The sequence below is a fragment of the Sinohyriopsis cumingii genome, unplaced genomic scaffold (assembly GCF_028554795.1).
Source record: "Sinohyriopsis cumingii isolate HCF-2022 unplaced genomic scaffold, ASM2855479v2 utg002845l, whole genome shotgun sequence".
NCBI lineage: Eukaryota > Metazoa > Mollusca > Bivalvia > Unionida > Unionidae > Sinohyriopsis > Sinohyriopsis cumingii.
In genome coordinates, this window is record NW_028316316.1 from 123127 (window position 1) to 145127 (window position 22001).

A 22001-nucleotide genomic window follows, 5' to 3' on the forward strand; every position below is an offset into this window, starting at 1 on the left:
CCAACCTAATATATATCTGGGATATTCCACCCACGCGTAGTCTAATACATAATCTCAACTTGACAACTGCATGTTTAGGGTTTTAATTCAACACATATTGTAAACTTTTAGATTTTGGAAAAGTTTCCAAAACTATAATACACCTATTTGTGTGTGTGTGTGTGTGTGTGTGTGTTGTGTATGTGTGTCATTTGGATTTTTAACGTAGCTTTAACAACTTTTCAGTTATATCGCTACGATCTCTGCAGTGTGACAGTTTAAAGTGATGTCTAGCGCTGGGGCATCATGCCGTATACATGTAGCATGATGTCTCACCCAGTTATCCTGACACCAGGCCGACCAGTCCTTACACTAACCTCTTAATGCTAAGCGCCAAGCGAGGCAGCTATTGGTATGACTCGGCCGGGGATCGAACCCACCACCTCCTGCATCCGAGGCGGACGCTCTGACCACTAGGCCACCGGGGCGGTTACACCTATTTGTATTGCAATAATATAATATAGGGAGTTAGAACTAATTACTATACATAGATTTTACTGAGTGCATTTAAAGTCACGTGGTCAAACATATGGTGCAAGTTAAAAAGGGCACATAAGCCTTAAAACCTCTGTCATCTATGAATATCGGATTTGTATTACGTTTGGAAAATATCTTACAAACAAAGAACTGTCACATACGCTTTATGTGCAGTAACATGAAACTGTTCTTGTTGTTCATCAATCTTCACCTAATCGTTCCTTTATTTATTTATTTATTTTATCTCTCATTGAGAGACTTCAAAATCAATTTGGTTTCAATACCAGTAGAGCGTCGTAATAATATACGAGCTTATGGGATGGTCGTCGTCCGTACGTAAGTGTAGTCTTGCATTTAAATATAACGGATTTAAATTTGGTTATTTTAAACGCTGAGAAATTTACGAAATAATTTAAATTATAAATTTTTAATATAGATAAAGTATTCTTAAAATAATTTATAATATCTTATTAGTTACTGTTTTTTTTATTTCTTTTTACTTTAATTAATTTAATTTGTTTTGTCAAGAAAACAAATAAAATTATATGTAACTTAAATTTATTAAATCTTTGAAACCGTGGGATTACTTCCCTTACATTGGATAACCGCGGCTTTTACGAATTTTTTTTAACAATATAATCAGTAACGTTTATTGCACCAAACATTAAAACAAAAGTGCATTTAACCATGATTTGTTTATTCTTTCATACATTTATGGAGTAACCGTGGTTTCCTCGTTAGCGCTTTCCCAATGCTTTACATTCATTCTCACATGCCACGGGAGATTATCTGCTACGCTCATATGTCACTTTGTCGCATTTCAGCTTGCATAAACATAGGTACGTTATCAGCAAAAGAATGCCACAAGTTCTAGCACATAAATCAAAACGTCTGTTTTATCGATCATAGTTGAAACTTTAGCTGGCTCCTTCAAGCTGGGGTAAAGGTCATTGTTGGATCACAATGGTGAGTTGATTTTACAGACGTAGTAAGTGACTGATTAGGCAGGGTTATGTACAGTCATTCGAAAGGAAAAATCTTCACACAGGCTTCTACGGTTGAGAATAGGAACGTTGAAGTTTGTTTCAAGTGGATCTTCACGAATCCACGATGGATCTGTCTGCTGGGTACCGTTAAATGAGATTCCATGGAAGGTGTTACAACGTTGAATATTGTTTAGTTTTGGTTGTTTCAGTGAAACTGAATCAGAAAAAATGGTCTCTCGAATTGTATCAGTTTCACTGAATCCGATATTTCAACACCTCTTTAAAATGTGCAAATCTCGCTTAGCATCGAACCAGTATGAAATCTTGCTGACATAAATTCATATTATAAGTTTGATCAAAATATGTGGTTACTAACTTATCTAAGTAGATGCAAGATCAAGTCATTAATATGGATGACTCGCACTCATTATCGAATCCATCTGAGACTTAAAGGATACACCCTTACATTCCAAGTTTGATCAAAATAGGATCAGAATTATAGTCCCCAGAGTGGTAACATGCTATTGTGCTATTGTTTCTTAATTGGATGAGAACGAGGGACCATACACAATGATAGTGACACCGTGAACTCGTATGGTCTCATGGTCAGGGGAGCTAAACTTAAACCAAAATGTTAACATGAATTTTCGATGAGTGTGTCCTTGACCCCAATGGTCATGAGGCACATCTCAAGAATAAACAAAATCCACAAAGGGGCAAAAGAAATAAAAGCCAATAAAAACTCTTTCTTGCTTGAACAAAAACTTTGACGCAAATCTTCTTGGTCTGTAACAGTTACTCCCATGGCTGAGATACGAGCAAGCTTCGTAAAATGAATTGTATTCACTTCATAATTACGCACCACAAATGCGAACGCAATCCATTCAGGAAGTTAAGGTATTAACAAGAGGTCCAAGTGTAGTTGCTATAACTTTACGGAAACCTACCTGGCCTGCATACTCTAATAACTGACCAATTTATTCAGCAGGCAAATGTAGTATTGTTAGGATACGACCTCCAAGCCTTTATATGATAGGAAGTTTACATACTTTACCATCGTCTGTTAAAACTATTTCCAAATATAAAGACATAATTAATGTCCATGGATCTCGTTCATATGATGGTATAGACCTGAACACGTGTTACCGTCGTCAGATGAGAAGTAATTATATACAGGTTCACCTAATTAATATGCACTTTTATAGAACCCATCTAAGAGCATCGCGAGAAGTTTATTTACCACGTCTGAGCGAACGTTTGCTTTCCAGCCTGCCAGAAGACCACGTAACGAATTAACGTAGATATTGAGCATAATCAAACTCATCCGTCTTTATGATATAAGACTAATGAACAAGTCTGAAAAAACTCTGGTCAGATATAGAGTTGATAGACATTTGGAAAACTCATCAGTCTTTATGATGTAAGACTAATAAACAAGTTTGAAAAAACTCTTATCAGAAATAGAGTTGACAGACGTTTGGAAAACTAATTTGTCTTTATGACATAAGACTAATAAACAAGTTTGAAAAAGCTCTGATCAGAAACAGAGTCGATAAACATTTGGAAAACCCATCTGTCTTTATATAAGACTAATAAACAAGTTTGAGAAAACTCTGACCAGAAACAGAATCGATAAACATTTGGAAACCTCGTCTGTCTTCATGATACAAGACTAATAAACAAGTTTGAAAAAACTCTGATCAGAAACAAAGTCGATAGACATTTGGAAAACTCATCCAAGCAGACGAAAATATGTCTAATCAGTATCCATGAATCGTACTAGTTAACACGCATTCATCTAAGAGATTAATAATATAAACATATCTACCAAGTTTGATTGCAATCAAACAATCAATAATAATCAAATCCGTCGGAGAGACTTTCATTAAATAAGCTCACATTCCAAGTTTAGTCAAAATTTGGGATCAGAAGTATTACCTCCTCAATGGAAATAAGCTTTGCTAATAAGATGGAAGATCACCTCATTAATATGCATGGTTTTCGTGATATATCAGACTCGTCTGAGACCTTGAATGAGATTGTATATTCCATGTTTTCTCAAAATCAGACAAGAAATATGGCCTCCAGAGTGTTAACAAGTTCAGCCAATCGGATACAGGATCAGCTCATTACATAAATGGATCTCACTCATTACAAAACTCGTCCAAGATCATGATGAGATAAAATTATTAATACATATTCAGTCATTATTTGTATTCCAAATTAGATGTTGTTGTTGTTGTGGGGTTTAACGCCATTTGTCAGCACACGATAGGCTATACATGACGGACAGTATTAATGGTGGAGGAAGAGCCCGGGAAAACCCGGAAAGAACCACCGACCAACGAGAAGCTACTGGCAAGCTTTCTCACATACCCACATCCAAGTTTGATCAAAATGCAACATGAACATAAATTTCACTACCAGAGAGGAAACAACATCGGCCAGTCAGATGCAACATCACCTCATTAGTATGCCTTGATCTTGGACATTATCTAACTCTTCTAAGATCTGGATGATGTAGGTTTATTTTTAAAATTTGTTCTAGGTCTAATTAGAAATATGGCCTCCAGACTGGTCACAAGCAATTGTTGACGGTTCGGTGGATAATGGAAAGAAAGACGACAGATCCCACCGGTACGCAAATGTCCTTACATAAATTCTTTAAAGATTGATTCGAATTGGCTCAACTCTTCTTGACAAATCGAAAATGTTTTTACATGGTTGCTATATACGTCGCACGGTTACTATGGGAGTCATTCCAGAAATAATAACAATGGGTTCAGGTCTTTATGAGGTATGGTCACTCACATATTTTTTCCCCTTCAACGTTTAGTAACATCCTTATTTAAACTCCGAATGGTATCGTTTGTATACGAACGCACTCCAAAGAATTATGTTTCTACTGCTATCCTACGTGACCTTGACTCTCAAATGACATTGACCTTTAATGAGTGAAACAGGGTGGGTAGTGGTACATGAATATGAAAGGTCAGGACATACTAGTTCCTCAGGTCAAACATGAAAGCTAGCTTTCCAACGAAATAAGGAATTAATCTGAACATACATTGAAACTTACACACAAAACTTAATAAAGGGGTTCAAATGCCCTTGACCTAGCATGAAGGCCAAGGAAAGGTAGGGATGTATATATATCAAGGTGGAAAACTTACTACAGGTTAATTCTACCGCCCAAATATGAATTAATCTATTTTAAAGGTTTGTATCATGTGATTATATAAAAAATAAACTTTTACCAAACCTTAACTAGTATTTTCAAATGACATTGATATATGGTGGCATAATTGCATAGGCTTTTACAACGTTGAAATGCCTTTATATCATATTCTGCTGAGAATTAAATTTGTAATGTTTGTATTTACGGCTGTCATATTTGATGGCAGATGGCCATGATTTTCACAACTTTGAACGGGCTTTGTTAATCAAGCTTTTTATTAGAAAAAATAACTTAGTCAAATTCTCTTCACTGATTTTTGAGAAGCAGTTTAAAAGTTATCCATTTTTATTAATAGTGGCTTATTTGTTGGCAGAATAGCTTAATTTTACAACTTTGAAAGGTTATACTATAAGAATGGTTTCTGTAAAATAGGTTCTGGTTATTCTGAGCATTTTTCGAGAAGAAAGCATTTAAAGCTTTTATGCTTTTGTTATTGGTGGCCATATTTGATGGCAGGTTGGCGTAATTTTCACAATTTTGAATGGTTTTGTACAAATGTATTTCCTATTCAGTTTGGTCAGAAAACATTAAGAATTTTGTTATATGCCGCTTAAAGATCGATTTAGTTGTGTTTTTTTTTTAAAATATACCAGTGGCTGTATAACTAATAGCATATCAATATAATTTTCACAATTGTGAGATACATTGATATTTGGATACTAAATGTTCAATTTAGTAAAATCTTTTTGTGTGAGGTTCGAGAATAAGTTGAAAAGTGATGACTGGCGGTGTAACACGAGCGACATTTATTGCATACAAGATGAAGAATCATGCAAAAGACCTCCCTTGGTTTTATGGCCAAATGAGCTAACAAAGCTAACAATAATGTGACTGTCATCCCCCCCCCCAAAAAAAATCCCGAATCAAGCTCAAGCTTTTCTGCCAACATGGGCTCAGTTGAATGTTAAACAAACGCATTTATAAAATATGACTGAATGCTCAAACAGCTGGAGTTTTCAAACTTGCTCAATACATGTTCTGTCATTTACTTTTTAACCTTACCTTGGATACTTTTCCTTGAACAGAAACTAACTTTCCTTCAGGGGACGATGTAGCTGCTTCTACCGTTATATGTGTTCCCTTAATACTCCGAAGAACTGCAGGTGGAATTGTAAACTTTGGGACAATGCTGATGATTGTTGTTGCAGTCGTAGTTAGATGAGATTCCTTATTTATGGCACTCACGATTAGAAGGCCATGCTGATCTGCATTTGCGAATCTTTCTTCATATTTGGCATTGTACATGGTGAGTTTACAAGCTCTACTTTGATCTGCTACTAATATTGCCATCATAAAGGTGGGTTCTCTTGTCAATTCCTGTACCTCCACCTGCATGACTTGAACAGTTACTGTTTCATGCATTCTTTTTGCAAGTGCTTGGTTTAGAGGCAGGATCTGAAGGAAAAAAATAGAATAAGTAATTGTCCATTGCCTGCATGTCAAGTCCACTCACACGTTTCGACAATGGAAGATTTAGTGTATCTTCCGAAGAGGCGGGGTGAACAAATTCAGCGCATGGTATTGGAGAGCTTTTATTATCTTCAGCTATTTCATAAACGTAAAATAAATGTATAACCATTTTCTGGCACCCTCTTCAACCTATTGCCATGATTAAAGCAAGACATCAAGGCGTTAAATTTCCACGATGTGTTCCATATTACTTTCATGTTTGCACCTGCAATGCAACAATTCCCGAGTAAGTTTTCATAGGATTTATGAGTTATAAGATAGGATTTATGAGGGGCCTAAATCAGTCAGCAATGTACAAGCACCTGTTATAGCAGGGCAGAAGGAATTAAGGAGGGAACAGGAGAAACTAGAGGTATCACCTGTATGGGTATATGGACCTGTAAGGGTATATGCAAGTGTATGGGTATCAGGAATTGTATGGGTATCAGGAAGTGTATGAGTATCAGGAAGTGTATGGTCAGATGATTTATAATCCTATCCTTCAACAAAATGCGACACTTAATTGTCATTACAAGAGAGGAAAATATGTGCAGTCAGCATAGATTCTTGAGTATGTTCTTTCCTCTTGGGAAATCCCTCGGATGCATGTCGGGGTATCTATTGAGAGCCCCAACAAATGCTAGCTGCGGAAAACTAGTGGTTAAATCGTTAGACCTACTATCAGAAAGTTGCGGGTTCGATTTCAGCAAGCTAATCAGAAAGAAGCCCCGATACTATGCGTGGATCTTGCTCATAATTGAAAGTCTGATAATACGTTCTTGCACAGCATGTATGATCAAAGTCTATTCAGAAATGTGACATCTGCAGTTATGAAAGCTGGGAACATCAGGAATGTGACATCTGAAGTTATGAAAGCTGGGAACATCAGAAATGTGGCATCTACAGTTTTTAAAAGCTGGGAACATCAGAAATGTCACATCTACAGTTTTCTAAAGCTGGGAACATCAGAAATGTGGCATCTACAATTTTTAAAAGCTGGGTAATTCAGAAATATGGCATCTACAGTTTTTAAAAGCTGGGAACATGAGACATGTGACATTTACAGTTTTCTAAAGCTGTGAACATCAGAAATGTGACATGTACAGTTTTCTAAAGCTGGGAACATAAGGAATATGGCATCAACAGTTTTTAAAAGCTGGGAAAATCAGAAATGTGGTATCTACAGTTTATAAGAGCTGGGTAATTCGGAAATGTGACATATACAGTTTTTAAAAGCTCGGTTTTTCAGAAATGTGGCATCTACAGTTTTTAAAAGCTGGGTAATTCAGAAATGTGGCATCTACAGGTTTTAAAATCTGAGTTATTCAGAAATGTGACATTTACAGTTTTCAAGAGATGGGAACATCAAAAATGTGACATCTACAGTTTTTAAAAGCTGGGTAATTCAGAAATGTGGCATCTACAGTTTTTAAAAGCTGGGTAATTCAGAAATGTGACATATAGTGTTTTCAAACGTTGAGATCTTGATGCTATAAGCTTACGTACCAGGCCTGATCAAAATCCTATCAGAAACATGACCTCCATAGAGTTCACGTACTCTCTCGGTCAGATGCGAACTCACCTTGTTACCATGAATAGATGTCTCTCATAATCGAAATCCACCGAGATCCCAACAATGTAAACCTACATCCCAATGATATATATGGTTACTTCCCAGTGATATAAACTGATCTTCCAATGATATAAACTACACCCCATTTATATAAATTTGCATACCTATGATATAAACTTTCATCCCAGTGACATGACCTTTCATCCTAATGATATAAACTTACATCCCAATCATATAAATTTACCTCCCAGCAATATAAACTGACCTCCCAACTATATAAACTACACCCCATTCATATATACTTACCTACTAATGATATAAACTTTCATCCCAATGAAGTAAACTTAATCCTAATGATATAATTTTACCTCCCAGTGATAAACATTTACCTCCCTGCGATATAAGCTGACCTCCCAATGATATAAACTACATTCCATTGATATAAACATTCGTCCTAAGTATATAAGCTTACATACCAAAGATATAAACTTACATACCAATGCTATAAACTTTCATCCTAATGATATAAACGTACATATCAATGATATAATCTTACATCCCAACGATATAAACGTACATATCAATGATATAATATTACAGCCCAATGATATAAACTTACATATAAATGATATAAACTTACACCTCAATGCTATAAACTTAAATACCAATGATATAAACGTACACCCCAATGATAAAAACTTACATTCCAATTATATAAACGTACATCCCAATGATATAAATTTACCTCCCAGTGATGTAAACTGTCCTCTCAGTAATATAAACTTATATCCAAATTATATAAACTTACATGTCAAGTGTAATTCAAATCTAATACTAAATATAATCTTAAGAGAGTTCGCAAGTTCAGCCAATCAGAAACAAGATCATCTCATTTATATTCATATATCTTAATCATAATCAAACCAATCGGAGATCTTGATGATATAAGCCTATATAAGGAGTCAGTCGGAAATGTGGTCCCTGGAGTGTTCAGAAGCTCAGCCAATCAGAAATGTTGTTTCTAGAATGTTTAGAAGCTCAACCAATCGGACATGTTGTCCCTTGAGAGTTCAGAAGCTCAACCAATCAGATGCATGATAACCTCATGAATATACCTGAATGACACCTATAATTGAATTAATCCAATGTCTTAGTAAATTCAATTATCCCATCACATTTAAACAAACTATGATCGGAAATATAGCCTCTGTATGATTTGCTGTCCTAGCCAATCGCATGCAAGTTCACCGCATTAATATAGCAGATAAAACTCATAATCGAAATAACAGAGATAAAGATGATATCATCTTATATACTAAATTTTAACAAGAACAGTCCCTCGAATGGCCAGAAACTCTATAGGAAGAAAAGAAATCCCAGGAATTTTAAGGTACTAAAATTGTTTTCTTTTAACTACGTAGTGAAACCATCTCTAATATTTTATAACAATAACAAGATTTTCAAGTTAGTTGCTATGGTGAACATAAAGGAGGTCATCTTCGCACAAGTTTTATTAAGGACAAATTTAGGACAAGTAAACATCGATAGAACTGTTTTGGTAGAAACTCCATGTAATAAAGAGCATCCGTTCAAGGGGATAAGAAATTTTTAAGGACAGTTTTGGCAGCAATATTGGATGTATAACTTCAACCATTTTCATTGTGGACCAGTTAGTCTAATGGTGAAAACCCGATGTTGATATAGCCATCAACTTGGAAAGGAGTACGGATAAAATAGTTTCAAGATATGACTTCCATTTAGGAGGAGTAGCAATAACAATATTTTTAAGATGGCTACTACGGCAGCCATATTGGACATCAAATTGGTACCATTTTCATTTAAGACCAAATGGACATCATATGTAGTCTTCTTGTTCAAGTAGAGTTGTAGGTGGCTGTGGTCATATTAGATGTCACATCAGCACCATTTTTATATAGACCAGCTACACATCATAAGAAGTCATTCAGTGCAAACTCATTGCTGATATGACCATCTAATCAGGAGGTGTAACGATAATAAGAGTTTCAAGATGTCTGATATGGTGGCCATTTTGGATGTCAGATCGGCATCATTTTCAGGTAGGATAGAAGTCTTATAGCAAAACTCCATATGACCATTCATTAAGTAGTTCCGATAAAAAACAACAAAACATTTACTTGATGGCTGCCTTAGCTGCCAAACCGGAAGTAAGATCGACACTCTTCTCTTTTAAGATCAAATAGGCATCATACAAATTAAGAGTTATAAGATGGCCACTGTGGCGGCCATATTGAAAGTGAAATAGGCATCACTTCATCTGGAGCCAACTAGACATCATATGAACTCTTTTACTAAAAACCAGATGTTGATATGATATACAATGGGGGTGGGGGTGAGTATCGATAACAAGATTTTGAAGAGGGACACTGTTGCGGCCATATTTTAAGTCCGAGAAGCACCCTTTTCATTTAGGACAAGATTGACCATGGGTTGAATGTACATGTGCAATATTTCAAGGTAATCCTCTAAGCGGTTTATGTGGAGCAATGATAGCGGCGGATGACTGGAAGACGGACTATGGACAACAGCTCTTATGGCCTATGACCAGGGATAACGAACGCTAGATTATAAAATAAGTTCACTTTGATTAGGTGAGCTTAAAGAAGAGCAGGCATTTGACAGTATGGTTACCAATAAGCTGGATTGGTTATGATACCAACCATTGTGGAACGGTTATTCATATCAGCATAACACAAAGATGAATTCCGTCGTTTGAAGATTTTTCACTACTCCTGAAAAATAAATAAATAACAATAACACTAATAATACATATCTGGAGAGAGAGAGAGAGAGAGAGAGAGAGAGAGAGAGAGATTTACATTATTTGTTTGTTAGTTTTTTTTATTTCATTAAATCCTATTGATCATGTTACATTGTATGTTGGACTTTGTTCAAAATCAAATTCATTTTCTACCTGACCTGAATTATTGATTTTGGTTTTGTTGTAAACATGTTTATCTAAATCTGATTTTTGAACTTTGGAAATTCGCTATGAATTGAAATGAATTGCCGGCTCTATCCGTTATTTATGACACATTTTATATTATAATTTTAATAACAAAATCGAAATTGTAACTAAAATATTATTTTGTACCATTTTAAACCTTCAGAAGGTTATTTTCCACTAAATAATGGGTCTTGTTTAGAAAATGCTAATTGTGACCTGAGGTCAGGTGGAAGACTATACAGTCTTGCTACTGGAAAAATTATTCATTCGTGCTTAATCTTGGCAGAATCAACTGTATTATGTTGTGCCCAATGATTTATTTTGGGCTGAAATTTATTTCTTCACATTATTTAATTCTAGTGATTCTTTTCTTGAAATACAAAGTGCTCTTCAAAAATAACATTCTTGGAAAGAGAGACTTGAATTTATCGTGAAATTTCAACTGAAAATTTAATTCTTGGATTTTATTATTGTGATCCAACAAAAGACCGTTGATACACCATCATTATACGGGACACAACAAGCCAATCAACACCTTCAACATTAGATTTACACTAAAGTGTGTTGAGAATTTTAATTATTAAGACTTACGTCTCTAATTAATTCGCAGTACTGTACGTTCATTTTCTTTACATTTTCACTTTGTATCATGGGAAATAAATTGTTTGTTAAAATTTACAAAAGCAAGTTGCTTCTCACTCTTTTCTATTACTTAACCACTGAGTCCTAATATATATATATATATATATATATATATATATATATATATATATATATATATATATATATATATATATATATATATATATAAATATATATAATTAAACTATTATGTTAATTAATTTCCATAATTTGTCGTGTTAGCATGATGCAAATGCTATGATTTCCAAATGGCTCCCATACAAATTAATTGACGTGGGCATACTCGGATCATAAGAGAAAATAAATCGGGGCGTTTTGCAACCTTTATGAGTTCAGGTGTTTTTCGAAACCGATCATTTCAATTTAGGCACTATGGGATTGAGGACTATATGCAAGATTTACTTATCTCCGAAATTGAATAGCGTAACAGTAGGCACCTTCGAAATTGAAAATTTGAGAACGAGAGTGCTCAAGTAAGAATTAACAATTTTACATATGCTAAAAGACATTTTTACGTATTCTGTTTCCAGGAATTGAATATGGTTCGAAAGGCAATCCAGAGATATATTCAGATGACTTTAGCAGGTCGTAATAATAAATGATGGATTGGAGTCAAGTGTTCGGAACTATTTTGTTTATTTTAATATGCAGAAGTGACCTTTGAGTTGGTCGGCGTAGGGATGATATCCAAAAGAGGATAATAAATCGCCAAAAAGCAGACTCGCTTATTTAGCGGCTATGGCGCCGAGTGGGCGTTCTTGTCACACTAAGAGAGAAGTCACTCCATTGCGATGTGCGATGGATTTTCATCGCTGAGGTTACCAGGCTACATAGCTGTAAAGAACTGACAGAATTCAGAATGCACGTGCAGGTACGTTTTGCTTCAACACGCATTTGGGCGCCTACTGGAGCGTACGGCTTGGAATACGTTCGAATCGAACTAGAGATCAAAAACACAAATGAATACAAAATAAAGCGCTAAATATGGTCATAATGACTACTTCAGCAAAGGTGATTAGAATTCATAAGAATACACCCAACCTAAGCCAGAGAAAAACGAAATTCAGGTTGCAGTGATCTTTCTGTGCTGGTTTGGTACTAATTTAGATGAATGCAGTCATGTAGTTTAATGACTCATGCATCAACAACTAAAACTAAATTTTATTAACAGATACATGAAATATTGGTCACACTGATTTACTTTCGTGATGAGGGTATATTACTTATCAATATGATTACCCTCACCTAGTTTCATGATTCTAGATATTATATAATGCATATAGTGTGGAACAAAACAACACCAGTGGACAAACACCAAGTAAGGGTCCTATAACTTTTATGTCACCTGCTCTTGGAGGAAAATCAATATCCACACCATCGTTCTCGTCTGCCTTCGTCGCCAGCAGCACAGCACGCTTGTATCCACGCAGTAAGTTTACATGATATGTTACCGTACCGCACCTACCTGGTGCAAGCTACCTGGTAGTTAACATCGTTTACCGTTCGGACCACACGATAAGGTCCCTGCCAATGTGCCTTAATCTTGGACGAGCTTGGTGGCAGCGGTACGGATTCCAGTAATTCTGTGTGAATTATTTGGAATTTTTCAATACGTTGGAATCGTGTTAAAATGTTATGTTTGGGTTCAAAGAATACACAAACACCTAGTAAGGGTCCTACAACGTTTATGTAAAATAAAGCTAAAATCTTCACATAAACTAGAAGACCAGTGTTGCTTACAGAACCAAGCCCAACTAAGAACTGCCTGCTCTACCACTCTGCTCTTGTTTTAGTAAGGATTGGACCGCTGCGGTGGCCTAGTGGTTAGAGCGTCCGCCTCGGATGCGGGAGGTCGTGGGTTCGATCCCCGGCCGAGTCATACCAGAGACTTACAAAATGGTACTAACAGCTGCCTCGCTTGGCGTTCAGCATTAAGAGGTTAGTGTTCGGACTGGTGGGCTATGTGTCAGGATAATGTGACTGGGTGGGACATCATGCTACATGTCTGCGGCATGATGCCTCAGTGCTGGACATCACTATAAACTGCCACATTGCAGACATCGTAGCGATATGACTGAAAAAGTGTTAAAGCTACGTTAAAAATCAAAATCACATCACATCACACATCACAGTAAGGATTAGAGATTAGGGATCTTGATTACATTAACATTTGTGCCTTATCCAGGCTCAGTTAGCCATGGGAAGATAAACAACAGCACAGAACCTGTCTCTGGTATCAAATATCCAGAATGCTGGGAATAGTGTTCTGATGTCACTACTAACAATTAGAATCTGCTACAATCTGATACAGGCACTTATAACATATATATAACATGAAAGACAACAACACATACGGCCATAGCTAAAAACAATACTTAAACTAAGCCAGTCAGATGTGAAATGTAGGTGACAGTGTCCATTTTGGCAAGGGTGTATTACCAATAGAAATGATTCCAATTAATAAGTTTAATAATTGTAGCATGAATAACTGAAACACAATTTAGTCAGTGATACATGGATAAATGGCTCACAAGCACCTACTTCTTGTGATGAGGACATAGTAATTATGAAATTGCCTCCCCTGAGCCAGCTTCATGATTCCATGACTATTTATAAGTCGTGCTAAAACCTATGCAGTCGTAAGATACACGTTAAAGAAAATATTTTGAAATTCGGAAGAAGTGCATAACCAGGTAAACACCACATTGCAGACGCTGTGTCTAGGAGGGAATATCCTGATGGGTCAAATTATCTAAACCCATGAGCAGATGAACAAGTCTTATCGTAGGAAAAGTAGATGATTCAATAAATTATACTTGTCATGTATTTCTGTTTCTACTGGTCGGACTGAGCGCATGCAATATCTGCGGTCGTTGCAAGTTGAAGTGCAGATAACATGTGCGTCATGACTAGTGTCACTGAATATATATCAAGCAAGCTCTCGTGTAGCATGTACAAGAAGTCCTCTCTGTAAATACTGTAAGTCTTAAATGTATGCAAGAGCACGAGCAAGAAATAGACCAGTATATGTCGCACACAAAATAAATTAGTAGATAATGTAAAGGAGACGTAAAAGGTCAATATATGACGTACCTAAGACATCAATAATTCCCTGAAGATGAGAAAATGGCAAAATGTATGACAATCCAGGAAAATAATTAACTTGAAAATGAACTGCTGTGCCATACCACAGGAGTCTGACGTTTTATCAATAAAGTACGTCGACTTCTCTGACAATATGAAATCCCCTTATCGGTAATATAAATAAACACAAGGAGTGCAAGCGTGACCAGAACCCTAGCAAAATCGGCTAGACGGAAGTAGCACATTCTACCAGTTTCTACCCTGCAGTAAATATGCATTAGGGTCTAATAATTGTACCGAATACGGCGTATAATCTTTGTTATCTTTGAATATTAGGGAAATTTATGACGGTTGATGACGTCATCAACCGTTATTTCTACTATCAAAACTTTGACTACATATTTCTGTTCTGGAAATTTAAATAAAATTATAAAAGATACAATCTGAAATACAAAGCAAGATAAACATTTTATCTTGTGAAATTACTTTCATCATGTTATTCAGCATATTTACTGCAGGGTAGAAACTGGTAGAATGTGCTACTTCCGTCTAGCCGATTTTGCGAGAAAGGGATTTTGACCGTAGTGGTGAAAATAAAGGTTAATTCGCCGGATTGGATTCAGGAAACGGTCATTTAAGAGATATGCGTTGGTACGTTACTGTCTTTTGAATGTATATGTTAAGTTTTTCAGTCTTCTTGCGATTTTGAAGCGATAAAAGACGTGTGAGAAAAAATCGAATCGAGCGAAGGGTTGTGGTCACGCTTGCACTCCTTGTGTTTATTTATATTACCGATAAGGGGATTTCATATTGTCAGATATTTCGCCGTACTTTATTGATAAAACGTCAGACTCCTGTGGCCATACCTACTATCCTAAGGGAACATACCATTACTCTGGACCGTTCCGAGGACTAGTGGTTAAAGCGTCTGCCTCGGATGCGGGAGGTCGTGGGTTTGAACCCCGGCCGAGTCATGCCAAAGACTTATAGAAATGGTACTAACAGGCGCTCAGCATTAAGGGTTAGTGTTAGGACTGGTTGGACTGGTGTCAGGATAATGTGACTGCATGAGGCATCATGCTATATGTCTGCGGCATGATGACCCAGTGCTATACATCACTATAAAGTGTCACAATGCAGACATCGTAGCGATATAACAGAAACATTGTTAAAGCTAAGTTAAAAATCAAAATCACACACAAACATTACTCTGATGTCATACCTACTTGGGGAACATACCACTACTCTGACGCCATCCCTACTAAGGGAACATACCATTACTCTGACGCCATCCCTACTAAGGGAACATACCACTATTCTGACGCCATCCCTACTAAGGGAACATACCATTACTCTGACGCAATCCCTACTAAGGGAACATACCACTACTCTGACGCCATCCCTACTAAGGGAACATACCACTATTCTGACGCCATCCCTACTGAGGGAACATACCACTACTCTGACGCCATCCCTACTGAGGGAACATACCAGTACTCTGACGCCATCCCTACTAAGGGAACATACCAGTACTCTGACGCCATCCCTACTAAGGGAACATACCAGTACTCTGACGCCATCCCTACTAAGGGAACATACCACTACTCTAACGCCATCTTTACTAAGGGAACATACCACTACTCTGACGCCATCCCTACTAAGGGAACATGCCACTACTCTGACGCCATCCCTACTGAGGGAACATACCACTAATCTGACTCCATCCCTACTGAGGGAACATACCACTACTCTGACGCCATCCCTACTAAGGGAACATACCATTACTCTGACGCCATCCCTACTAAGGGAACATACCATTACTCTGACGCCATCCCTACTAAGGGAACATCCATTACTCTGACGCCATCCCTACTAAGGGAACATACCACTACTCTGACGCCATCCCTACTAAGGGAACATACCACTATTCTGACGCCATCCCTACTGAGGGAACATACCACTACTCTGACGCCATCCCTACTAAGGGAACATACCAGTACTCTGACGCCATCCCTACTGAGGGAACATACCACTACTCTGACGCCATCCCTACTGAGGGAACATACCAGTACTCTGACGCCATCCCTACTAAGGGAACATACCACTATTCTGACGCCATCCCTACTGAGGGAACATACCACTACTCTGACGCCATCCCTACTAAGGGAACATACCACTACTCTGACGCCATCCCTACTGAGGGAACATACCACTACTCTGACGCCATCCCTACTGAGGGAACATACCAGTACTCTGACGCCATCCCTACTAAGGGAACATACCACTACTCTGACGCCATCCCTACTGAGGGAACATACCACTACTCTGACGCCATCCCTACTAAGGGAACATACCACTATTCTGACGCCATCCCTACTGAGGGAACATACCACTACTCTGACGCCATCCCTACTAAGGGAACATACCACTACTCTGACGCCATCCCTACTGAGGGAACATACCACTACTCTGACGCCATCCCTACTGAGGGAACATACCAGTACTCTGACGCCATCCCTACTAAGGGAACATACCACTACTCTAACGCCATCCCTACTGAGGGAACATACCACTACTCTGACGCCATCCCTACTGAGGGAACATACCACTATTCTGACGCCATCTTTACTAAGGGAACATACCACTACTCTGACGCCATCCCTACTAAGGGAACATACCACTAATCTCGCCATCCCTACTAAGGGAACATACCACTAATCTAACGCCATCCCTACTAAGGTAAGGGAACATACCACTAATCTAACGCCATCCCTACCAAGGGAACATACCACTAATCTAACGCCATCCCTACTAAGGGAACATACCACTACTCTGACGCCATCCCTACTAGGGGAACATACCATTACTCTGATGCCATCCCTACTGAGGGAACATACCACTACTCTGATGCCATCCCTACTAAGGGAACGTACCACTAATCTAACGCCATCCCTACTAAGGGAACATACCACTAATCTAACGCCATCCCTACTAAGGGAACATACCACTACTCTAACGCCATCCCTACTAGGGGAACATACCATTACTCTGATGCCATCCCTACTGAGGGAACATACCATTACTCTGATGCCATCCCTACTGAGGGAACATACCACTACTCTGATGCCATCCCTACTAAGGGAACGTACCACTAATCTAACGCCATCCCTACTAAGGGAACATACCACTAATCTAACGCCATCCCTACTAAGGGAACATACCACTAATCTAACGCCATCCCTACTAAGGGAACATACCACTACTCTGACGCCATCCCTACTAGGGGAACATACCATTACTCTGATGCCATCCCTACTGAGGGAACATACCATTACTCTGATGCCATCCCTACTAAGGGAACATACCACTACTCTGGAGCCGTCTGTTGGGAAATCTACTCAAAGGCATCTGGAAAAACTACTTGAAAACCAAACCAGTTCCAAGAGACCTTGCTATAAAAGATGTCCAATAGGCTAACAATACAGTAATCTGCATGATAAATTTGTAAATCCACCAGATATGGATCCTGGAGAAAGAATATGGTGCTTTAATAATCATCACACACCGGTTTGTCTATCACCAAACTTGTGTCAAAAATGGACAGGAAACTGAACTAAATTTAAAATAATACCCTTATGTGTCCAACATATTGAAAATGTACTGGAGGACGAGCAATCAGTCAAAAGGAAATTCTTTGCAAGCTTTTGGATTGGTTGCAATTAAGAGCTTGTAACCACAATTTAGGCCTCAATAAGTACACACGTACGTTACACGTACCACAATTTAGGCCTTATAAATTACACCCATATCTTACACATACCACACTTTAGGCCACAATAAGTACACACATACGTTACACGTACCCCAATTTAGGCCTCAGTAAGTACACCCATATCTTACACATACCACAATTTAGGCCTCAATAGGTACACACATACGTTACACGTACCACAATTGAGGCTTCAATAAGTACACCCACATCTTAGTTTTTAAGTAATTTCATGAAAATAACCCAGCTTTCGATTTTGGCCGTGCCCTTGCTAAGGTCATTTACCGACGACAACTTAAATATTTTCTTTCAGAACTCAAGATCCAAAAATTATGACATATGTCCCCACTATTTGGAAACCTCTACACGAGAAAATTATACACTATGTGCTAAATACAAATATGCCATATGGATTAAACGTGTTCGTTCATATGATCGTACAGAATCAATGTGAATACCGAGTGCACTGATGTTTATGTCACAGTTTCGATGACTTAATTTCAAATTATACTTAAATTAGGCTAACAGTTTTCAGAACTGTTTCAAATTTTTGTCGCTATGTTTACAATATCTCCAGCTGATTCACTGAACTTATATTTTACACACACATACACACCCACACCCACACCCACCCACCCACCCACCCACACCTAGCTGAAATTGGAAATTGTGACAGGATGTATGGTTGTTATTCCACGTGGATTTTCAATTGGTCTAACGTAGGACTTTATTCGAACGTATTCTGCGTATAATGCTGAAAGGCTCCTGCAGTTGACCTTAACTTAAAACCGCGAGATAAACTGGTAAGTGTAGAAAACAAACACTGAAATTTTATGGACAGATATTTATGTGTCAATAGCATGATTTTATGAAGAGGTGAGATCCGCCCCTACAACACCCATCACTATCAGTAAGGTTTGGGTATAGAAGAGTTGATTTATCGGACTAGCCTTAAACCTATGAAACATTAAGAGTTAGAATAGTTTAAATTCTATAATTTTTCATCTGACTAGGTAGCATTAATGTGTAGGTCAAGGAAGTCATTCTTTATTTATATTAAATTAAATATGAATTGTTGTTCTGAAATAATGTGTGTTAATGTCATTTTAGGAAATTCAGTTCATTCCTGATAGTGGAGCGATCTTTATCTTTTTTGCCAGCACACAAAATTTCCGAACGAAATTTACCAATCGCTGTGGACTTTTTGCAATGGCTGCCGGGCACTAAAACATGTCAAAATATCCTGCCTAACCATTACCAGTGCAGAGGAGGTGGGGTGGGGCACATATGCAGAGAACTAAACTGAGTCGAGATTGCTGGTCTAATAATCACCAGTGCCGGGGTTTGTACAAGTATTTTACAATAAGCAGCGCATGACATTAGCCTTGATAAGCTCTTGCGAGCATTGCTTGTAAAATCTGTACGAGGAAGCACTTAACTCTTACTGGTGCAATATAACGATGTGATATTATCCGAGTCATAACTCAGGCATCTCGACCGCTCCGGTGGCCTAGTGGTTAGAGCGTCCGCCTCGGATGTGGAGGTTGTGGGTTTGAACCCCGGCCGAGTCATACCAAAGACTTAAAAAATGGTACGAACAGGTGCCTCGCTTGGCGCTCAGCATTAAGAGGTTAGTGTTAGGACTGGTCGATCTGGTGTCAGGATACATGTCTGCGGCATTATGCCCAGTGCTAGACATCACTATAAACTGTCACACTGCAGACATCGTAGAGATATGACTGAACAATCGTTAAAGCTACGTTAAAATGCCACACACACACACACACACACACTCAGGAATCTCAACATTCAAGATGACCTATTGATGCAGGAACGCCGTCGTCTCAAACAAACCAAGATCGGCAGCAAAAACATCAATGTTAGGGTTTTATCAGACTCCTACACACTACGAATTAACAAAGCTTAACCCACACTGTCTCCCCTATCTTCCTTAGTATCTAACTGAATATATAAAGCACTTTTCTTCTCCAATAGCCATATCCAAGCTGCAACTAATGTGCGAAACATAACAATACAGCTAATATCCAATGCATTGACAGCGATCTCTTGTTACAGTAACATTACACTTCTCCAACCGTCAAGTCCCCCACCCCACCATAAGAAATCAAGTCAACATACATTGCTATACGTATATAAATTAATATTCTGACGAAAAGGTAGTCAGATAAGATTACATACAAAAAAAAAGAATATCAAGGTCTCCGTAGCTGAGTAGCAGTCTAGTTCAACTGTATAAATATTTGTGGAAAATCGATTTAAAACACCATGAAGCATGCAAGTTTCTTCGTCTCTTATGCAATCCACATTTCATGCCTACATACATCTTTGTGATGACGCTATGGAGTATGCGATTCCCAATAAAAAAATAAAAAAAACAACCTGTATTTGCTTATACTTTGTCTGTGGTAGTGAAAATATGTTCTAAATATCAGTCAAATCAGTATCAACAGAATTAGCAGTCATCCATGCCCAACACAATACCATGAGTGTATCTACAGGAATGTGCTTATAAGTGTGATGTATATGCCTTCACCCCGTACAAGCACTCACACGCAATAAATGTACTACGTTTACTATGTTCAACAAACCTTTATTGGAAAAACTACGTATGTGTAGTTCTCCTTATCTAGCTTTCATCGACAAGCGAAGATGAATATTATACTTACAATGCTATATATCACGTGCAGCGGTGATGACAAAGGAAAGGACTCGTATACATAAGTTTCATAGATGAAGCCGATCTGCCGACGTCTGCAATATCATTCAGTCAGTTTGTAAATCAAGACAGGAAACGAAGAGCAGGAACTACTGATCACAGAACATTACCAGTACTTTGTTAAATGTTGATCATGTAATAAAACTACAACTGCATAGCTCTGTCGCTGTTAACTGATAGTTGGTGAAACCAGGTCGGCCCTTATAGCTGTTTTTTTTTTTTTTTGTTTGTTTAAAAGTTGTTGTTGTTGTTGTTGTTGTTTTGGGGCTTAACGCCATTTTTCAGCACACGATAGGCTATACATGGCGGCCAGTATTAATGGTGGAGGAAGAACCCGGGAAAACCCCGGAAAGAACCACCGACCCACGAGAAGTTACTGGCAAGCTTTCTCACATACCCACATTGGCTGAATCCTAGACTCGAACCGCCGCAGACAGAGGTGAGATGGCAGTGATCCGTAACGGAGAGCGCTTTAAACCACTCGGCCACTCGGGGCCCCTTGTTTAAAAGTAATTGATCCGGAAGAATCAACTTCCCTGTAGATAAGTAATTCAGATTACGAGTAGTGTATACATTGACAATATTGAGTCAATTGCACATTTTAATTTTGTCTTTCTAACATTTCGTATCCCTACATAAAAAAAATTTCTCGACCACTCGTATTTTTATAAAACAGAAATACCCTCGAGTACCTGGATCATAGTACACTTTAGTGCAATCTACACATGAATTGGAAGAACCAGAATACTGGGCCACTTATAAATATTAATCTTTGTCCACGCATAAATTTATGTGCATCTAATATTTACAGAAATTCAAATGCCAGTACCTGTACACTCATTGTATATATATATATATATATATATATATATATATATATATATATATATATATATATATATATATATATATATATTCAGGTACTGGACAGAATCTACCTTCGTCAAAGTTCATGATTGTACATAGAAATTCTGGTCACTGGACAACATTTATTAGTGTCTATGAGAGAGAGAGAGAGAGA

The 22001-nt window shown here is 37.8% G+C and overlaps 1 protein-coding gene across 2 annotated transcripts in view; it reads right to left on the reverse strand.

The window, feature by feature from the left end:
• Nucleotides 1-21470, reverse strand: part of LOC149770024 (uncharacterized) — a 48114-nt gene extending 26644 nt beyond the window's left edge. The window contains exons 1-3 of one of the 2 annotated variants that reach the window (XM_089949518.1): nucleotides 20931-21470; nucleotides 10462-10533; nucleotides 5743-6135 (exon numbers count right to left, since the gene is read on the reverse strand). In XM_089949518.1, coding sequence (XP_089805644.1) covers nucleotides 5743-6135; nucleotides 10462-10482 — 414 coding nt within the window. In that variant the 5' untranslated portion in view covers nucleotides 10483-10533; nucleotides 20931-21470. The remainder of the gene's footprint in view (nucleotides 1-5742; nucleotides 6136-10461; nucleotides 10534-20930) is intronic. The other variant, XM_089949519.1, reaches the window with a different exon arrangement.
• Between the last annotated feature and the right edge of the window lie 531 nt (nucleotides 21471-22001).